This window comes from Euleptes europaea, chromosome 11 (assembly GCF_029931775.1).
Source record: "Euleptes europaea isolate rEulEur1 chromosome 11, rEulEur1.hap1, whole genome shotgun sequence".
NCBI lineage: Eukaryota > Metazoa > Chordata > Lepidosauria > Squamata > Sphaerodactylidae > Euleptes > Euleptes europaea.
The window spans coordinates 34,392,121-34,413,439 of NC_079322.1; the positions used below are offsets into that span (position 1 = coordinate 34,392,121).

Consider the following 21,319-nt stretch of genomic DNA (forward strand, 5'->3'; position numbering starts at 1 on the left):
TAGAAAAGTTCTTTGTATTTGGGGAGATTTATTTATAGTACAGTATAGTATAGTATTTGTTTATAGTACACTTTCAAAATTAATATGTAACAATTCTTCATTTTAGTCCTGAATGCCGAGAAAGGATAAGTGAGCTCAATGTGGTTGAGAACTTGTTGGTGATACTGCATGAATATGACTTACTATCTAAGAGGTAGGACATTAAATTAGCTGGAGGTCATCCTCAACTTACATTTGTGTTGGGGACAGGAGGCTGCAAAGAACTTTCAAGGGGAAATACAAGTCCTTTTTTCAGTTGTGTGTTAAGTCTGGGTCCATTGTTTGAACCAACTAGAGTTGACACCCTATAAATGGTAGCTTTTGATGTGGTACAATCCACCCTGAAGCAACCCTGATGAGTATATGCCTGAAAGTGCCCAAAGTCTAAATGTGCAAGCAAGAAATATTTACAATATTTTAGGATGGTGTAACTTGCAAGGAACCAGCTCAATAAAGGAATTGGTTTCTATGGCACTTGGCCCTGCTGTTGCTTATGTTAGTATGGTGAGAACAAAATATCCTGTCCTAAATATGGGCCTCTTTGTTTATTTATTTATTCAATCTTATATCCTGCCCTTCTCGGCAAAGCCAAGCTCAGGGCAGCTAACAGCGTGATCATGTAAATACATAGTAGTTGTTACTAGTTGAAAGAAAGTCACTGAGCATTAATATTTATTTTGGTTGACTTCTGTAAATAAGTGGAAAGGAACACTTTGCAGATTTGTTAATATATTTACTAATGTAAGTATTTACAAATAAACGTAGTCTTGATTTTAGCATTAACATTATTTCCTTTTTTTGTACAAGAAAAGGTTTAGTATTTATGGTAACCGTTAGAGTGAATGAAAAAGAAAATGAAGAGGAAATACTTCATGTTTGTTACTAAATCCATAAAGGTCTACTGTATCATTTTGAGTGTTGCAGTGTGTAAATGCCGTGATCATTGAACAGGTGTTTTAATTGCATACACAATAATCATTTGTTGGCTTTCTCCTTCCAGGCTGACAGCAGAGTTGCTCCGCCTCCTATGTGTGGAACCTCAAGTCAAAGAGCAAGTCAAAATGTATGAAGGTGTTCCCATCCTGCTCACGTTGCTCCATTCAGATCACCTAAAGCTCCTGTGGAGTGTTGTTTGGATTCTGGTCCAGGTTTGTGAGGACCCGGACACCAGTGTGGAAATCCGTATTTGGGGTGGTATCAAACAGCTCCTGCATATTCTACAGGGGTAGGTTTCTGTGCTAGGTCTTGGTAAACAGGCCACCCACATGCTGTTTCTGATTTTATAAATAATGATCTTCAGTGGGTCACGGTCATGTGCTTAAAAAAATAACATGGATTTTCACAGCAATCTGCTCAACTTTATGTGAAGATAGTTTCCCATTGGATACAAAGCCTTGACTTTTAACTGTATGGTTTTATCGGAAGATTTTTAAGAGTTTCAAGTATACCAGGGAATTAAGAGCAAAATGTGTTAGTATACCCATTTTATAGGAGAAACAGAGCACTGCCAAAGCTGCTTTTTCAACATTTATCAGTTAAAGAACTGCACAAAAAAGTCCTAACTGCATATGCAGTTGCCAGTGACAATGGCTCATTTAGATTGCAGCCTATATTATTTAGGATCCTTATTTGTAGACAAGAAACTATAGTTGGTTGATGTGTGTAACAATGAGTTGCAGTTTGTTCCACACCAGGAAGATGTGGCAGGGAAGCAGGGAGTGGGCAGTCCTATGTATGTCTGAAGCTCATTTTCTGAAAGTAGAAGATTCAAAATGTGCTCTGGGTTGCTGTTCTGCTGCTACTTTCCTTGCCCTCTGACCGTTCATCTTGCTAAAATGTTAACCAAGCCCATGGAATATGTGAAAATTAGGAGATGGCTTCCTTGTTTTGCTTATTGGAGGAGAGCATTTTTCATGCATAATGAGGAATTTTTCACTTGTATTCAAACAATCCATTCTGCAAACAGAAGGGCACATGAACACATGAAGCTGCCTTATACTGAACCAGACCATCGCTCCATCAAAGTCAGTATTATCTACTCATACTGGCAGCAGCTCTCCAGGGTCCAGGCATTCACATCACCTATCACTTGATGCTTTTAACTGGACATGCTGGGGATTGAACCTGGGACCTATAGCATGCCTACCAGATGCTCTACCATGGAACCACAGCCCCTCTAAGAGGCACTTCCATCTCTAGAGTCGTCTTGTTTGTTCAGTCATCTTGTTTGTAGGCTTTTTAGAGGCACCTGACTGGCCACTGTGTGAACAGATTGCTGGGCTTGATGAGCCTTAGTCTGATCCAGCATGGCTTGTCTTATGTTCCTAGAGGAAAAGGCAGTGATTTTCACCAGTTCTTCTTCCCACTGTGGACTCCCACTTTGCTTGCATTGTTGTTCCAGGGGGTCATAAGAACATAAGAAAAGCCCATCAAGTCCAGCAGTCTGTTCACACAGTGGCCCAACCAGGTGCCTCTAGGAAGCCCCCAAACAAGACGACTGCAGCAGCACCATCCTGCCTGTGTTCCACAACACTTAAGATAATAGTCATGCTCCTCTGATCCTGGAGAGACTAGGAGTCCCAGGAACAACACTCAGGGAGGCTCTGTTGTCTCTAGTGGGACGGAAAATGGAAAAAAGACCCATTTAATAAGGTCTGCCTTTGTGAATGCATAGTGTATTTCCCTTTATAGCACATACCTAGAAGTACAGAGATCATGCCTGAAATGTTCAGAGGTTCCAGTGGATTAGACGTATTTATGGTATTTGCATAGTTCAAGTATTTATTTCATATTGATGTACAGAATGAACTTAATATAACTGTAGAATCCACAGTTGACACTTTTCAGCTGCAGACATTTGAACTTTCAGCTTAAGTGGCTGTTGCTGTAAATGTATTTATCTGTTAAAATAAATTACCGGTGCTTTATAATGATAACTCCATAGGACAGTATTTTCTGAACGCATTTTAATGATACATATATTTGTCTAGCCTATCACATTTTTTCTTAAAATAAAGTATGTTGGGAGCTGCATTTTATTTCTTTGTTATCAGCTCCATTGGGTTCATTGCTTCTTACATTGAATCAAAGCATTTTTTCCTTGTAAGGTTAGTATTAATGATTCACACATTTGTAGCAACACTGTTTGAAGGTCTAAAAGAGGCCGAGCTAAATTGTTAATGGCATGCATCATACTGTGCTTTGTTGAAAATAGCAAATTCACGCAGATTGTCAGGGTAGTACTTAAGGATAAATAGAGTACTGATGTTCTCCTAATGTAGAAGAAAATAGCCTCTAATTACTAGAATGGTTAATAGATATATCCTAAGTATTCTATACACTGTAATTGCACTTTTCCAGGGAGCGAAATCTATTTTCAGATCGTTCTTCCATTGGGAGTTTATCTAGCGCAAATGCAGCAGGAAGAATCCAACAGCTTCGCTTGTCAGAAGATTTAAGTCCCCATGAGATACAAGAAAATACATTCTCCCTTCAAGCAGGTACACTGTAATGCCATTCCCTCTGATGTTTTCAATAATCTATATAGAAAAGATTTGCAAAGGACTTTAGCTCGCAGAAGTGAACCATTAATCCAGTAGATTATGCTTGAGGCTGCATAATAGCTAAGACGATGTCATGAAAAATACAGCTCGATTGGAACTCTAAACGATAGTAAGTGTGGAACCTTCAAAGCTGGCAAAACTGTCACATCCACACTTTATATTTCCCGGCATTCACTTCACTTAAAACCTTTTAGGTGTGTGTGTGTGTGTGTGTGTGTGTGTGTGTGTGTGTGTGTGTGTATAAAGTGCCTTCAAGTTGCAGCCGACTTATGGCGACCCCTTTTGGGGGTTTTCATGGCAAGAGACTAACAGAGGTGGTTTGCCAGTGCCTTCCTCTGCACAGCAACCATGATATTCCTTGGTCTCCCATCCAAATACTAACCAGGGCCGACCCTGCTTAGCTTCTGAGATCTGACGAGATCAGGCTAGCCTGGGCCATCCATGTTTGGGTACCACCTGAAAATGTAATGCGTTAAATAGTTTTAGGTATATTTAATTCAGAAGACTGGCTTGATGATTTTGCCAAACAATGGTTGTATGCAAATAGATATTTCATATTTGTATTGTTTTATTCTAGCTTGTTGTGCTGCCATTACTGAATTGGTTCTTAATGATACGAATGCTCACCAGGTCATTCAGGTAAGCGGTCTTCGTCTCAATACCTTTCGTTGGGAGAGCCAGCGTGGTGTAGTGATTGGAGCATTGGACTAGGATTTGGAAGACCCAGGTTTGAATCCCCATTCTGCCATGGCAACTTCACTTGGGCCACTTCATGTAGACCAGTCACTCACAATCAGCCTAACCTATCTCCCCAGGTTATTATGAGGATAGAATGGAGAAAAGAAGTGATGTTGTAAGCTGCTTTGGGTAACCATTGTGGGGAGAAGAAGGGATAAATATCTTAATTTTTTTTTAAAGTGTGGTATACTTTTCATTCCAATTCATTTAATGTTCTTCAGGTCCTATTACTTGGTTTGGGATGCAAACGTATAGGCAAGCGTCTTGACAGATGTTGTGCAACTAATTTTTCTAATCTGTGTGAATATTTATTTATCCATTACTTTTGTTTATCCTCCAAAGAGCTCAGGGCGGCACACATGTTCTTCATCCCTCACAGCCATCCTGTGGGGGAGGTTAGACTGAGAGTGATTGATCCAAGTGTTCACCCCGTGCGCTTTGTGGCTGAGTGGGGATTTGGCGCTCTGCACCCCACTAGCTGTCTAGGTATTTGTGAATATGTAATGCTGACTGCAACATTGAGCAGATAAGGAGTGTTTGAAATATGAAAAGAGTTAGGAATACGTTTTTATTTAATTTTCAATAAAATGGGATGGCACTATGCTTGTAGAAAATTTGAGGATACAGCAGGCATTCTGTAAACTTCAGGTGGAAGAAAGAAGACATGAAGGATAACCATAAGAAGAGCCCTGTTGGTTCAGATCGGTGTTCCATCCAGTCCAGCATCCTGTCTCACACAGTGGCCAACCAGTTACTCAGGAGGTCCAATAACAGCATAGAGGCCGAGGCCTTCCCCAGATGTTGACTCCTGGCCCTGGTATTCAGAGGTTTACTTTCTTTGAATATGGAGGTTCCCTTTAGTTACCATGGCTAGTACTACTGATAGACCTATCCTTCATTAATCTATCTAATTCCATTTTAAAGCTGTCTATGCCTGTGGCCATCACTACATCCTCTAGCAGCGAATTCCACGTTTTAATCATTCTCTGTGTAAAGAAATATTTCCTTTTATCCGTCCTGAATCTATTGCCCATCAGCTTCATTGGATGACCTTAAGTTCTAGTATTTTGGAAGAGGGAGAAAAAGTTCTGTTTGTCAACTCTCTCCACCCTGTGCATAATTATATAAACCTCTGTCATGGTCCTACCTTGGTCACCTCTTTTCTAAACTAAAAAGTCCCAGACTCTCCAGCCTTTCCTTATAAGGAAGGTTGCTCCAGCCCCTACTCATCTTGGTTGCCCTCTGCTGTACTTCTTCCAGCCAGTAAAGTGCTGGCCTGAATAGAGCCAAGCTGACAGTATGAGAAAACCAAGACCATGATAAAATGGCAGTGTGGACAGGATGAAGGTTGATAGGCTGAGATTAAAAGGGTAAAACAGCATGAAGGGAGAGGAGAACAGAAAAAAAACACCTCTAAAAATCAGTGTGGGTAACAGTCATGTGTAGGACACGATAAGAATATTTGGAAGACCATTAAGAAGCAGGTGGGTAGGACCTTTCCTTCTTTTTGGCCGTGTTTCAAAGGCCTTGTTGCAAAATGCATCGCATCCATCTGTCCTCATTGATTTGCACAACTGGTTTCAAGTGAATTGACTGATAGACTCTTGCACAAGCTTGACAATTAACTTTATAGTGAACAAGTTACTGTTTATCTTTTGATTGTGCTCTGAAACTGTCTTGTTTAATGTGTACTTTCTCAGGAAAATGGAGTTTATACAATAGCCAAGCTAATTTTACCAAATAAACAAAGGAGTGTTCCAAAAGCAAATTTATTGCAGGTAATCTTTTTTTTTCTTTATTAACATCTTGCCACAGCATTTAAAAGTGATACATAGCAGTGTATTATCTGTTGCTTTATTATAAGATGCCATGCATTTTTCCTTTTAAAGTTTTATTTCTGATGAACTTGGATTTAATGGTTGTTTCACTGGAAATATTTCTAGGTTGGAGAGGCTGTGGGCTTAAAATTAAAATATTTTGCTATAGGTTGTTCAGACTTCTTTGTCATGGTTTCTGATTTGTGGTTTTTGAATATAGCATGTAATTTTGTAGATTTTCCAGTGTCCTGTATATGACATTCAGGGCACCTGCATTCTATAATTTATATTGTTAGACTTCCCGAGATGATGGCTTGTTTGAGAAGATCGATCTTGCAAGTAGTGCTTAGACTAGGTAGCCATTTTCCTAAAATATGAGCAAGTAATAAAGTGATTGATTCATAAGTATGTGATCTAGGATTGCGGCGAGGTTGTTTTTTGTTACATCTCTCACCAGTAATTTGTGGACATTTGGAAGTTAGTTGAAGGCAACAAAATGAAGCTCGCTGCTGACAAAGTTCTGAAGCCCTTAGGCCTCTCTGATGTAGAAGTATTTTCTACTGCAGCAATCAGGGACATTAGAAACAAAAGACAATAATCTAGATTTATGGGATGTGAGGGCTAATCTTTAGACATTTTGGGGCGGTTTGCTTACATGTGACTAAAATGTGCAAAAGGGAAATACATACGCACACAACACAGCTACTGCCTTTTGCAGTCAATTTGACTTCCATCAAACATTATGACAAGCTGTTAAAAATGTGGTAATGTACAAATGCAGCTTCCCTCATTCCTGCTACCCCCCTCCTCTTCCTTTCTCGCATGCACAGAACATGACTGAAAACTTTGCAAATTGGAGTTTAAAATCCTGAGGGCCAGGATTTTAAACTGGGATTTAAGATTAGAATCCCAGTTTTCAGGATGTGTGGGAAAGGGACAACAAACCAAAGTGCCTGCATCCAGCCATTGTGGCAAATGGGACCTTGATCCAACTGGGAAGGTTTTATTCAACCTCTGTGTGCAAGAGGAACTGCCAGAAGAGAGGGAAATGCACGGGAATGACAACAAGTTGTGTTAGTGCCTTGTTATGAGGCAGCGTATCTTGATTTTTTCCCCTTTGAACTACAATCGATATTTTTCTTCTAGCATTAAAATGCTTTCATGGCGCCACATTAAAAAGAGATGAAGCTTTCTGGCCTCCTGGGTTACAAGCAGTTGCGCATTCAGTATGCTGCTAGCACAGATTGTTCAGGCCGAAGGCATGGAAATCATTTAGTAATCCTTCTGCATGGAATTATCTTTAATGTATGCATTTTCTCCATTCCAGTGTTATGCTTTCAGAGCCTTGAGATTTCTTTTCAGCATGGAAAGGAACAGACATCTTTTCAAAAGGTATGCAAATGAAATATTAAGAGCGATTATACGCTCAAAAGGTGCACTTGCTTTACAACAAGAAACTCACAAGTTAATCGGTTCTTGTAGGTTATCCGGGCTGTGTGACCATGGTCTTGGTATTTTATTTCCTGACATTTCGCCAGCAGCTGTGGCAGGCATCTTCAGAGGAGTAACACTGCAGGACAGTGTCTCTCAGTGTCAAGTGTGTAGGAAGAGTAATATATAGACAGAAGGGGGTTGGGTTTGAGCTGAGTCATTGTCAGCTCAAACCCAACCCCCTTCTGTCTATATATTACTCTTCCTACACACTTGACACTGAGAGACACTGTCCTTCAGTGTTACTCCTCTGAAGATGCCTGCCACAGCTGCTGGCGAAACGTCAGGAAAGAAAATACAAAGACCACGGTCACACAGCCCGGATAACCTACTAGAACCAATGAACTCTGACCATGAAAGCCTTCGACAATATCACAAGTTAATACTTATCATTAGGCTTAAGTCTTAATTATAGACACTGTTTTCAGGCTGGAAGAACTGAAAATGAAATTGTGTGGTAAAGTATGGCACTAGTCCATTATGGAGAAAATGTAACAACACTTTAGGAACAGTTCAGATGTTACACTGCTATCCAGACTCTTCTGTATAGCTGTGGTGGCATTTCCATATTGATACTGTAACTTTTTAATGTATTTATTTTAAAATATTTTCATCCAATCTTTTGCCAAAGTCACCAGATCTACTTGTGATGGGGCGGATCTGGAGCCTTTCTTCCTATAAGCGAGGGTTCTTCCTTTAACAAAGAAAAACTTTAGTTAGTGCAAAGGTGTAATTGATCCAACTCAATTAGAAATACAATAAAGCAGTAATTCCCAAATTAGTGGGCTATGACAGGAGCTGATTAAGGCGTCATGCTGCATTTACCTCCAATTGTGTGCCCCTCAGAATGGGGGATCCTGTGCGGCACTGATTGCCCATCTCTGCCATTATAGGATCAGTGACGTTTGGGAATTCACCAACTGTGCTACTGTTGGGAGGCCTAGAAGAATCCTTGAAGCAGCACTGTTGCTCAGGAAACGCAGTTCAAGGGCTGGTTTAAAGCCCAGGTGACTCAGGTGGGTGCTTTGGGCACCTATACAGCAGAGAAGCAGCATGTGGGAGGATGTGACAGGAATTGCTGGTACCTGGCATTACCTCTCAGGCCTATGCTGCTGCTGGCTGACTCTAAGATGGGTTGCAGACATGCGTTGGTGGGGCAACATGCGGGGGGGGGGGGAGGCACACCCCCTCTTCTGCTGCTGCTGCCGCCCTTTAATGCATGGTGGGTCCTGAGTTGAACTCCCATCTCATAGAAGTGCTTCCATCAGCCTCCTGCATAAGTATCATACTATGAGAATCAGCCCATGCAGGCAAATTTCTATTTCCAGTTCCATTTGGATTCATAGAACTCTTAAGGTGGGAGCATCAATGAAATTGGAGGTATTTTATTGCCATCATGTCCAAAGGAGATAGTTTCAGAGGATAGCCATGTTGGTCTGCAGTAGGATGGCTAGATTCGTGTCCTTAGAGAGCAACACGGTTTTTGGGGTATGAGCTTTTGAGAGCTTTGACTCCTGAAAGCTCATACCTCCAAAATCTTTTTGGTCTCTAAGGTGCTACTGGACTCGAATCTAGATATCCAAAGGAACAACAGTAGTCAACTGCAACAGGTTGGGTCATCTGTCTCAGAGCATACAGATCATCAAAATGACGTCTGAGAATGTAAGAAGTTGCTCCTCCTTTATTTCATTGGATTTTTACTCTGAACATCAAAGCCTGAATAAGAACCATGAAGGCTTCAAACACTGGCAACTTTGAAACAGCTTACTGAACAACTTTGATCTGTTCTGGATTTCTCATGTTTTTTGACTGATACAACTACAGTTCTTTAATGTGTGATGTTTATGCTGGAAGAATAGTATCAAAATGAAGTATAACCAGGCCATTTAATAGCTCTTTCAACTCGCCGCACACAGTGTGCAGTTTTTATATGCAGTTTTTATATGTTGGCCAGCTTCTCTTTTAGTTTGAGGAGACAACTAAAATGTGTATTGGCTCTGCATTCAACTAGTTTGCTCTAAGGTATCTGGTCAGATGTAAACTGCTATTTTGCAAGGTGTTTATTTTCAGTATGGGCAATGTAATTGGGTACAAAATTTATTTAGCTGTCTAATTTGCATTTTTGTAGACTCTTCCCCACTGACTTGTTTGAGAACTTCATTGATATTGGGCATTATGTTCGAGAGATCAGTGCTTACGAAGAGCTGGTATCGAAGCTAAATTCATTATTGGTAAGTAGGAAGTAGTAAATGTTTGTTGCTTGCTCAGACTAAAAAAATCTGTTAAAACCCTTCAGCTTAATCAGGTTTCAAAACATGAGTCTTGGGGAAAGGCTTGAGCTTAGGCAGGTCTCTAGGGAACAGAGTCACTAGGCTATAACACACAAACAATATTGCTTTTTTCCACACATGCTCTTCCTGTCTGAACTTAGCATGTGCTTGAAATGATGTGCTTTGTAATGTGTTCTAGGTTAGATTCAGATCTTACATAAGGGAGGAAGTGGTCTCTCAAGTGGGTAGGCCGATGCTGTTTGGTACTTTGTAAATCAGAACTATAAGTAAAGACAGAACCATTATCCGATGAAGGGAGAATTAAAAGTCTCCTCTGGGAAGGGAATGCCCAGATGGCAAAACAGGTAGCCAAATTTTGTGCAATTGCATATAAAGTTTGACGCCTAATGTTGGGCAATTGCAATTAGATTTAATCATAATTTGGTCAATTTTAGTCTATCATAAATTATTTGGAAATTTTAATTAGGAATGTTTTTGGTTGAACTGCTATAAATGATACATGTGTTTTACTGGCTTATGCTGTATCAATAAATCTGAACCTGGTCTGAACCATTATCCTATCAGCAAATGTCGCACCAGTCAAACTAAGATTCTTAATTTATTTCATGACTAGGAGGATGAAGTTAATCAAATTGCTGGAAATATTGAAAACATTAATCAGAACAAAGCACCTACGAAATACATAGGCAATTATGCAATATTAGATCACCTTGGCAGTGGAGCTTTTGGAAGTGTTTACAAGGTAACATTGGCTTTTGATACATGTTAAATATGTTCTTCTGTCCACCTTCATATATTGTTGTTGCAGATTTCATTTTACCCATTTTGGCTGTATAAAGATAGTCCATACATTGTTTTGGACCTATAATCTGTTTTTCTGTTTCAGGTGGGAAGCCATGTTGGTCTGCAGTAGAAGAGCAAGATTTGAGTCCAGTGGCACCTTAAAGAACAACAAGATACCCTTGATATAAGCTTTCAATAGTCACAGTTCCATTTGTCAGATGAAGGGAGCTTGACTCTTTGAAGCTTATACCCTGGAAATCTTGCTGGTCTTTAAGGTGCTGTGTGTGTTGTGTGTTAAGTGCCGTCAAGTCGCTTCCGACTCATGGCGACCCTATGAATGAAAGTCCTCCAAAATGTCCTATCTTTGACAGCCTTGCTCAGATCTTGCAAACTGAAGGCTGTGGCTTCCTTCATTGAGTCAATCCATCTCTTGTTGGGTCTTCCTCCTTTCCTGCTGCCCTCAACTTTTAAGGTGCTGCTGGAATCAAATCTTGTTTAGTCTTCACTCCTAATCTTACCTCAGTTAAGAAGTCACTACATACCATTAGGCGAATCAGTATCCCTCAGTCCCCCACCCCTTTCCCAAGTGTGCAGTAGGGGTATAAGTGTGCAGGGTTCTCATAAGGTAGGCCCAGTAGTGAGGTAATGTATGTGAAGCACTTGAACAATGTGCAATGTAAATGCTGTAAGTGGTATTCATTTAGCCACCAGCAGTGCACTCCTAGAGCCACAACAGTCTTAAGCCCATAGATTTCAGTCGATTTACACTGGAGTAACTGCATGGGAATGAACTGCAAATGTGGAGCTGCATAAACTCTAAAGTTCCCAATTTCTATGCAGATCTGAATTTACATTCTTTCAATTTTCCATGCATCTCATATAGCGGTATTTTTCCTTCCACAAAAGGCCTTCAGTGCCTATCAGGAAGATCATTAAACATTAAAAATATGTTTCTTAAGAGTAGACAAAATGCAGTTAGCTTCAGTTAACAAATAGTATTTACTTTGATTTCTACAGTTTTTCCTCCTTGTCATAGGTTAGAAAATACAGTGGCCAGAACCTTCTAGCAATGAAAGAGATCAATTTACATAATCCAGCATTTGGAAAGGATAAAAAAGACAGAGACAGTAGCGTGAAGAACATTGTCTCTGAATTAACCATAATTAAGGAACAGGTGAGTTTACACTTGCTGTTATTTATTAAGAATATTAATGATGACAGGAAATAAGTTTTAAGGGAATCAGTGGCTCTTCTTTTCAAATAAATATGTACAGGATTTTGAATGCCAGCAAAAAAGCAGTTTTACTTACACTGACATTTGCTAGACAATGCCAGCCTATTGACTGCATACAATGGCAAGAGGAAGGAACCAGGTACCCTTGTTGGTGTGCTTTATGTAGATGTAGTTCCTTTATGTTCAGTAGTCATTGTAACTCTTACAACAATAAAACCTTTAACCTTCTTTAAGCCTTTAAACACCCTCATCACCATAAGGGTATGGATTTTAAGAATAAAGATCACCATAAAGATGTTCCAACCTGGATTGTGTCCTCTTTGCAGTCTTCATGCTAAACACAATGTTTTTAAAGAAGTCTCTGACAGCTGTCTTCACTGGGGCTAGCGACAACTAGCTGTGTTGAACATCAGTTGCTTAGTAACCGTGGACCAACCCAGAGACAGGTGGAATCAATGAAGCTTTAAAAGGTGAAGGTAAAGGTCCCCTGTGCAAGCACCGGGTCATTCCTGACCCATGGGGTGATGTCACATCCTGACGTTTCACTAGGCAGACTTTGTTTATGGGGTGGTTTGCCATTGCCTTCCCCAGTCATCTACACTTTACCCCAGCAAGCTGGGTATTCATTTTACTGACCTTGGAAGGATGGAAAGCTGAGTCAACCTTGAGCCGGCTAGCTGAAGGATCGAACTCAGGTCGTGAGCAGAGCTTTTGACTGCAGTACTGCAACTTACCACTTTGCGCCACCGGGCTCCTTTAATAAAGCTTACATATTTATTTATATACTAGCTGTACCCGGCCACGCGTTGCTGTGGCCCAGTCTGGTTAAATGGAAAAGAAAGAAAAGAGAAAGCGCACGTTTCTAATATGTTTAATTTCACAATGCTTGTGGGTATACAACATTTTTTGTGGTTCCATTGTCTGTGCAGATATAGAGATTGTCTGGTTTGCCGACTGTAGAACACGCAACATATAATTGTCCATGTGAAAAGCAATCCGTGTCTAGATCTAAACCACACAATTCTAAAGATTGGCTCCAAGTCTTGTTGATGGTGATTGCAAACGCCAATCGATTTGGGAATTGCAATCTCTTAACTTGAAATGGCATATCCGTTGGAATCATAGGAATGCGAGGAATGAGGACATCTTCACCTTTGAAAGGTCCTGTCAAGATTTCCTAGTTGCAGTTTGCCACTTCTCTGGTCTCATGCAAGTAAACCGAGGAACAAAATCTAGCTAGCTAGCTAGGACTTGACGTCAAGCATAATGTTTGTGGATTTTTGGTCAATCATAGGAATGCGAGGAATGAGGACATCTTCACCTTTGAAAGGTCCTGTCAAGATTTCCTCTTTGCAGTTTGCCACTTCTCTGGTCTCATGCAAGTAAACCGAGGAACAAAATCTAGCTAGCTAGCTAGGACTTGACGTCAAGCATAATGTTTGCGGATTTTTGGTCCAGTCTGAGAGCATCCCAACCACATTTGCCCCCGCAAGAAGATGGCAAGATCTTTGTATACAACCTCTTTTGAACCACTCCTTTTGCTTGCCTCAGATTTCTCTGTCTTCTACATAGATTGAAGAAAAATAATAGCACTAAGAACTGATACGAAAAGTCAAGAAGCTGATTTCTATTTGTTGCCATCTTGTGGACTTGGAGTAGGGGTCACTGGGGATGTAGGGGGGAGGTAGTTGTGAATTTCCTTCATTGTGCAGGGGGTTGGACGATGACCCTGGTGGTACCTTCCAACTCTGTGATTCTGCAAACTGTTTTTCGGAAGTCCATGAAAGCTCATGGTGAGATGGAGTGTATTAGAATGAAATAATTAAATACAGGTTCCTGGCAGCTAATTTTATATGCAGGTCCAACAAATAGAGATGCTGCTGATCATATGACATTGTAGCTTGAAACTCAGCTCTGCCACACTCGAGTATTACAAGGACAGCTAACACTTACTTAAGAGGTCTTCTGAATCTGATAGCCTCCCTTTCCTTTGCTTGCCCTTTAATGCATGAATATTAGAGAGATCCTGCTGGAATATGGGCAAGGGAGGAATATGGAGGAAAAGATAATCAAGGCTTGACTTTGATAGGAAACCCAAATGTTTCCCTTTCCTTGATCTGCCTTAGCTTCTCCTAAATATGAAAGTAAGTGAAAGTGAAAAACCAGTGAATGTACTTGAGAGAGTGAGCACTATTGAACTGGGAGGAAAGGTCATTCATAATGTGGCTCTTAGATTCATGATCTGCATGAGGCTGACTTGAATCCAAGGAGAGACAGGGAGCTTGCCCATCTGCAGCCTTGATCCTGTGTATGATGGATGAAACAACATTGAATTCTTCCAATATATTTCTGCTACTTAATTATATTATGGAGATGCAGGCCTGTAGCCAGGAATGTTATGGTAAAGGAAGATGAGTACACCAAAAGGGTGTATTTAGTATAGCATGTGTTGCTTTAACGGCCAACAGATGGCGCTGTTTTTGAAAAAAGCATGTTTTTACCTGTCACAGGTGTGACATCGATATAATATAGGTATATAAAAACACGCGCGTATTCGAATGCAACGTTGTGTCAAAATTTCAAAGCAATCAGTGAAGAACTTTCGGAGATTTAAGATTTTGAACAAACGAACATTTACATTTTTATTTATATAGATTTATGTACTTCATTGATACCCTGCCTGTCTCCCCATGGGGAAACAAAGCACATTTCGGCATTCTCCTCTTTTCCATTTTATCCTCGCAACAGCCCTGTGATGTAGATTTGCCTAAGAGTGTGTGTCTGAGCCAAGGTCATCCAGAGAGCTTCCATGGAAGAGTGGGGCTTTGAAGATGGGTCTCCCAGACACTCTAATTACTATACCATGTTGTCTTTCAGTATGCACAGTTATACATTTAAGTATTGGTTTATCTAACAATTTAAAACATGCTCAAGTTTACAACCTGGCGGATGTGCTCTCTGGCCTTCAGTGAGTTCAACCTTCATTTCTGTGGAGGGAGTGACCCTGTACATGGACACTCTCTTTCCATCGAAGAATAAGGAAAACCATCCACAAGTGCTAAAAGCATGTATCAGAGTGGGCCACAGAACTTGTGTTAGGGTGAATGAATATAAAGACACAATATGAGTAGTTTGTGATGACAGTTCAGGCACCCAATGTGAAGATGCACAAAACTGAGAATTTTTTCACTTCAGTGGCCAGCAAAGTAATTTTAATTCGAGGCTGTGATTTGAGAAGCCCAGAGGTAAACAAAATGCAGAAAATGCACTCAACACAATTACGTTTTGCAATAGTTTGATATTTGGAATGCTGAAGTAGGTGATCTGATCTGCAAATAACGTGCTATTTCGCCCGTAACGTTCTATAAAAATAGAGTTGTTTCAGTTTATTTTCCAATTAACGTTGGTTGGTTACTCATTTGTTTTACAGTTTTCGTGTAAAGAATTGTAACTAAGGGGACCATAAAAAAACACTTCCAGCTCCATCATTTGTAGCCACAGCTTTAAGATAAACAATACTGTAACTTGTGGAAACTAAGTCGCATGTGCACCAGAACAGCAGTTACCACCTTTGTTCTTCAAGTGTCTATTTGCCCTAAAAGAAGGAACATAGCTGTTTAAACCATGTTGTTCCTTTTGCACACATTCCCTCCGTTTGCCCCATCTAGAATTGATCACTCATTAATTTTTAGTTCTTTCTATGGATCCTGAAGTGCCACAGAATTTCCTGACCTTGGTAACTGGCACGGTAAACTTTAATTCTAGACTATAACTTGATGAGTTGAAAAGTAAAACTTGATTCTAAGATCACAAAAATGACACAACCATTTTATAGGGTTTCTAATGTCATATTTATAAATAAATACAGTGAAATTCAAGGAAATTCCAAGTAACTATTTATTTATGGATAAGACATTATAAAATGGTTGTCATTTTTTTGATGCAACGACACAACCATTTTATAGGGTTTATTTATGGATACATTATAAACCCTATAAAATGGTTGTGTTGTTGCGTCAAAAATGACATAATCAAATTATTTTTATATTTTATATTTTTATAATCGCTTTTTTAGACATACTATATCGCATTTGAGCAGTATTTAGGCTTGTTATATGTCACTGTACTCGACTAAGTATATTTCTCAACTGAAATTGTCATATTGTTTTTGTATACCAAACGGTTTACCCTTCCCTTTTTTCCTTTCTGTATCCCTTTAATTATAAAAAATAAACCTTAAAAAAAATGACAATCATTTTATAGGGTTTTTAATGTATCCATGGATTTCAAGTATGGATATTTCTGCGCAGAGATTCATATATGTGTATATATCTATATCTAGAGAGAACGTGTCTCTGTGTGTATCTATATATATTTATCCATGTCTACATATATAAAAAAATTAGAGAGAAATATCTCACCACATTCCTACCCCTAGGGGTAACTAATCCTAAATTAATGATGAAATAAAGGACATGGGAAAGCTTATGAAGGGAGTCCTGAGCTATTGGTGGTGGGGACACTGTAAAGTGTTAATGAACAGTATAAAGAAAGGGCAATAAGATGGTCTTATCTTACTAGGTTCCTGTCACAACACTTTGAATGCACTAGCAGGATCAAAGCACTTGCCGTTGTGCTTGTCCTTCTCTCCTCATCTTGTCATGACTGAATCTTTTTATAGATTATATAAACATGAATGTTCTATCTAACCCTAACTGTATACATTATTTTATTGTAGCTTTACCATCCTAATGTTGTCCGATATTACAGAACCTTCATAGAAAGTAAGTATATATTTACAAAGCTACTTTGTTAAACTAACTTGTTACCATTAAAAGGTTTTTAATACAAAATTTAAAAAACAGGATCTATGCCTTCTTGACATCATCAAGAAACTTTTGTTCCACCTGTAGATATTGAAGGACACAGGATAATTTAACTGAATTTTAATATATATCTAGGATTCAGAGTCTTTTAATTGGCACCATTATGAGGGATTTGAATGATTTCCTGTGCATTCTCAAATCCATATCAGTTCTTGTAAAATGACAGACTTGATCTCCCAGATGCCCACAAGGAGTGATTAGAGATTGCTGAGAATCTTTTGCTTTTTAGATGGATAACTGGCAGATTAAAAGCTGCAGGGATGGAGACATCTAGCTGTGTGTTCTTTGTGTTGGAGATGTCAGATCTGTTTCAGATTCTTTGATGTACCAGTTATCCTACAAGAGAGGGGGGCCTCTCGAGGTCAGAACTCCTTGCCTTGGGTAATTTCAGTACAAATGGTGAATCCAGCAACAGGTTCTTTGCCCCCCTGTTACCACCTGAGGTCTGTTTCATGTGACGACTAGCTCAATACACTGTGCAGTGGACACAATCAATGTAACCTTTCACACAGCCCTGTAAAGAGGTGTTTTCTTTATTGTTGTTACAGCCAATGGCCAGCATAAAAGAGGTGTTTTAATTTGAGAAGTTTGAGAAGGCACATTTTGAGACCATTCAGCCTTACACCATTGTGTTCCTGGCATGATAGTGGTGGACCAGTTCTGATCCTAGGAATCTTTTAGTTTGGATTCCACAGTTTTAATAGCATGGTGTTCCCTAGTCTGCCACTGAATGCAGAAATAGAATATTGTTTTGCTACTGCAATTTTATTTTGTCTTGTGTAGATGACAGGCTGTACATAGTCATGGAGCTCATAGAAGGGGCACCACTGGGAGAACATTTTCATTCTTTGAAGGAAAAGCAACAGCAGTTTACCGAAGATAGACTATGGAATATATTCATTCAAGTAAGGATCTGAATTTATGTTAATTATTTTTTCTTTGTATAGAACAGTGGTTCATTTATGTGTATTGTTCCCAAAATAGGGTAGAACTGTGTCACTGATCCTGAAATGTTTCACTGTAGGCCATTCAGGTTTGCTGTTCTGTTGCACAACAGTCTTCCTACCATCCAAGCCATAACATTTAATTCCGAGGAAGCCGCATTTCGTCTTGCAGCTAGTGCAATCACCGCAGAAGTGATAACTCCGTAGAATGTAGCCGTGTAGCTGTCACAGGCATCATTTGGATTAGGAGGGGCGCACAACGGTCGAAGCCTTACAGAAGCTGCTTGAGACATGTTGAGATCCTTCTTTTTAAATATTTCCTAACAATTTGAAGGATATGCATTTGACACAATTTGCCATGATGGGCTCTTGTGCACTTGAGGCATGGCTGATGGTGTCAGGGAAGCCTTCCCAAGCCATGATACTCAAATAAGTTTGAGTTGTTTTGTTTTCAGACTGCAAATCCTAGTGTAGACTTAATGTGGCTTTCACCATTGCTCTCCCCTTCTCCTTTTCATCCTCAGTACAAAACACAGTGAGGTAGGTTAGGCTGAAAGAGAGTGTTTGGCCTAAGGTCACTTAGGGAGCCATGGCAGGCTGGGGTGAAACCAGGCCTGACACTCTAACCACTGCTCCATACTGTCTCTCCCACCCCCTTTACCTGCAGTGAGTTTAATTAAAATATCAGGAGAGTCTTAGAATACCACTTCATCTTCGTGACCTCTTTGCAGTCCCACATGGGAACTGCGCATGTGCAAGGCTGGCCTGCACATGCACAGTTCCCATGTGTGTCTGCAAAGAGGACCACTTGATGAACAACAGTTTCAGGTAAGCAACATTGTTTTCATCTTTGTGGCCTCTTTGCAGGCATACATGGGAACTGCGCATATGCAGGCCAGTCCTGTGCATGTGCAGTTCCCATGTGTGCCTGCAAAGGGGACCACTCGATGAACAACAGTTACAGGTAAGCAACACTGTTTTACTTGGCAAAACGGAAAAGAGTTCTTTAGACTTTGCACTAAGACTTTGGTTGGCCTTTCTGCAAAATTGAGGATAAAGCTTTTCGTCTGTTTCATTTCCTGCCTTTGAAAGCAGGAGCAAAATTGATAAAGCTTCCTGGTAAGCGTTACTCTCTTCGGAGCGTTAGAGTACACATCTAGGTCTTCTTTTTGGAGGGGGTATACAGGAACACGGTGGACTGTTAGAAGCAAACCAGCTTTGCCCCCTGTACATCCTAGATAAAAGTGCACTGTAGGACTGATAGAGTGCATGGAATGAATAATATAACGGGGACATTTTGGATATGCTTATTGGGTAAACAAACTACGGCCTTCAGTTGGTTTTATACCATCCTAGAAATTATCTCATCCATTACAGTTTTGATGCCACAGTGTGTCCAGAGGTTCCATGTAACTACCCACAAAACTTGTTTCTCCAGTGCTAGGTTCTGAACTTACCATTTGATAGTCACCAATATCTATGGTTTTGCATTTATATTAAGGTTTTTCTTTGTTGTAAAGCTGTGTTTAGCTCTTCGGTATTTGCACAAAGAGAAGAGAATTATCCATAGAGACCTCACTCCAAACAATGTCATGCTGGGAGATAAGGATAAAGTAACAATCAGTAAGTTCTAATTTTGTAATGCTAGCAGGTTTCAGCAGAAATTGATTTCTTTTCAGTCTGGGCTAGTAAATTTGGAATAAATGAAAACCTTGAACCATTTTTAATATATATCCACATATTAAACCTTTTCTGTTTAGATAGGTCTATGTACTGCTTGCATATGTATTTACTGTGTACCCTTCTGTGTAGGTGAGAAGTAGTAAATTTGTCAGAGTTATAGATGTGGTTTTCTTCTTTGAAGGAAAACACTTTGCTCATGAACAGAGATTTGCTCCAGTATATCTTGTATGTCCCATTTGTGTACTCCCCGTCCTCCAGGAAGTTCAGGATCACTTACATCAAATCAAATCACACCTTTATTTGGCATTAAGGATCACTTGCATAAGATTGTCTCCATTTAGTGAGAGAGTTAATGTATTTTTATAAAAGGTTCTCCGTGCCACCCTTCCTTCCTGCAAGGATGTATCCTGTGGACTTAATAAAGGCCTGAGGAGTATGTTAGGCTGAAAATCCAGTCCCCAAGGCCATTAGGTGAGCTTTAGAGGGTAGCCAGGTTGGTCTGCGGTAGAAGAGCTAGATTGGAGTCCAGTAGCACTTAGAGACCACAAGATATTGGGGGTATAAGCTTTCGCGGATCAAAGCTTATATTTATTTATTTTATTTATTTTTTCAGACTTATAACCCGCCCTCCCCAGCAAGCCGGCTCAGGGCGGGTAACATCATATATCATTCAGTGCATCTAGTCATTAATAAAATAAAACAATAAAACTCTAAAACTCCCAACATGATATCACACTAGTTCCCGAATATGCTGTGAATGCCGTACAGGTGGTGCTCCTTCAGTCGGTATTATTCCCATTCAAAGGGAGGAAGAGGGGAGGCCTGGTGGACAAGCTCTGTCTTACAGGCCCAGCGGAACTCCTTCAGATCCCGCGGGGCCCTGATGTTATCAGGCAGAGCATTCCACCAGGCCAGAGCCAGGGCTGAAAAAGCCCTGGCTCTCGTCAAGGTCAGCCACATGCTCTTAGGGCCAGGGATCACCAGGAAGTTCTCATCTGCTGATACCTGACAAAAGGAACTTTGACTCTCAAAAGCGTATACCCTGAAAATCTTTTTGGTCTCTGAGGTGCTATTGAAGTCGAATCTAGGTGAGCTTTATGGCTGAATAGCAGTTTGAACCTGGGATTCACAATCCAAAGACCATCTAGCCACTACGTCTCCTCTGAATTGGTTCATAAATCCAATTCTTCCCAGTTTCTAGAAGACAGTGGGAAGCCCTTGCCTTTATATGTCTCTGATCATGATTTACATGGACCATGACTTCCAAGGAGAACAGTCACTTTATAGTGTCAGGATGAGATCAACAATCAATTCCTGAAGGCTGGTGAGGGCTGTGGTATAGGAGAGAACTGTTATCATAATGACTCTGTTACAAAGAAATTGATTCTAACAATTCTACAGGGGATGCACATTCCCCGTATTGCAACCCATATCCTTCCAAGGAGACAGATAGGTTGAACTATCTCAGCCTTCTTCTATATTCTGAACAAGTTCAGCATACCACCCATTATTTGCTGCATTTTTATTCAGGTGTTTGAAATGTTCAGAGATGTGGAATGGGTACTGTCCATGTGAAAGTACCAGCGGGGTGAGTTCTGCACTAAGCAGAAATAGAATGGGCGAACTTTTCTATTGTTGCTACTTCTGGAAGTTAATTCTTCATTCAATTAATTTGTTGATTTGAGTCAGCCATGTATCTGTGAAAGATGCTTCTGTGAGTCAATTTAGTGTGTTATAGTAATGTCTTATGAAGAACAAATAAACACTTTGGGGGGAAATTAACTTTGCTTCTATTGGGACAGAAGATTTTTCTGAATGTCCCTGTTTCTCATTTGGGCTCCATGAATAAT

At 40.1% G+C, this 21,319-nt stretch overlaps 1 protein-coding gene across 3 annotated transcripts in view; it reads left to right on the forward strand.

The window, feature by feature from the left end:
* NEK10 (NIMA related kinase 10) overlaps nucleotides 1–21,319 on the forward strand; it is a 109,798-nt gene that overhangs the window by 15,590 nt on the left and 72,889 nt on the right. For all 3 annotated transcript variants that reach the window (XM_056857366.1, XM_056857367.1, XM_056857369.1), the window contains exons 10-21: nucleotides 107–193; nucleotides 1,040–1,264; nucleotides 3,400–3,539; nucleotides 4,180–4,241; nucleotides 6,041–6,118; nucleotides 7,485–7,549; nucleotides 9,777–9,879; nucleotides 10,553–10,681; nucleotides 11,759–11,896; nucleotides 16,695–16,740; nucleotides 17,626–17,747; nucleotides 19,307–19,409. In XM_056857366.1, coding sequence (XP_056713344.1) covers nucleotides 107–193; nucleotides 1,040–1,264; nucleotides 3,400–3,539; nucleotides 4,180–4,241; nucleotides 6,041–6,118; nucleotides 7,485–7,549; nucleotides 9,777–9,879; nucleotides 10,553–10,681; nucleotides 11,759–11,896; nucleotides 16,695–16,740; nucleotides 17,626–17,747; nucleotides 19,307–19,409 — 1,298 coding nt within the window. The remainder of the gene's footprint in view (nucleotides 1–106; nucleotides 194–1,039; nucleotides 1,265–3,399; nucleotides 3,540–4,179; nucleotides 4,242–6,040; nucleotides 6,119–7,484; nucleotides 7,550–9,776; nucleotides 9,880–10,552; nucleotides 10,682–11,758; nucleotides 11,897–16,694; nucleotides 16,741–17,625; nucleotides 17,748–19,306; nucleotides 19,410–21,319) is intronic.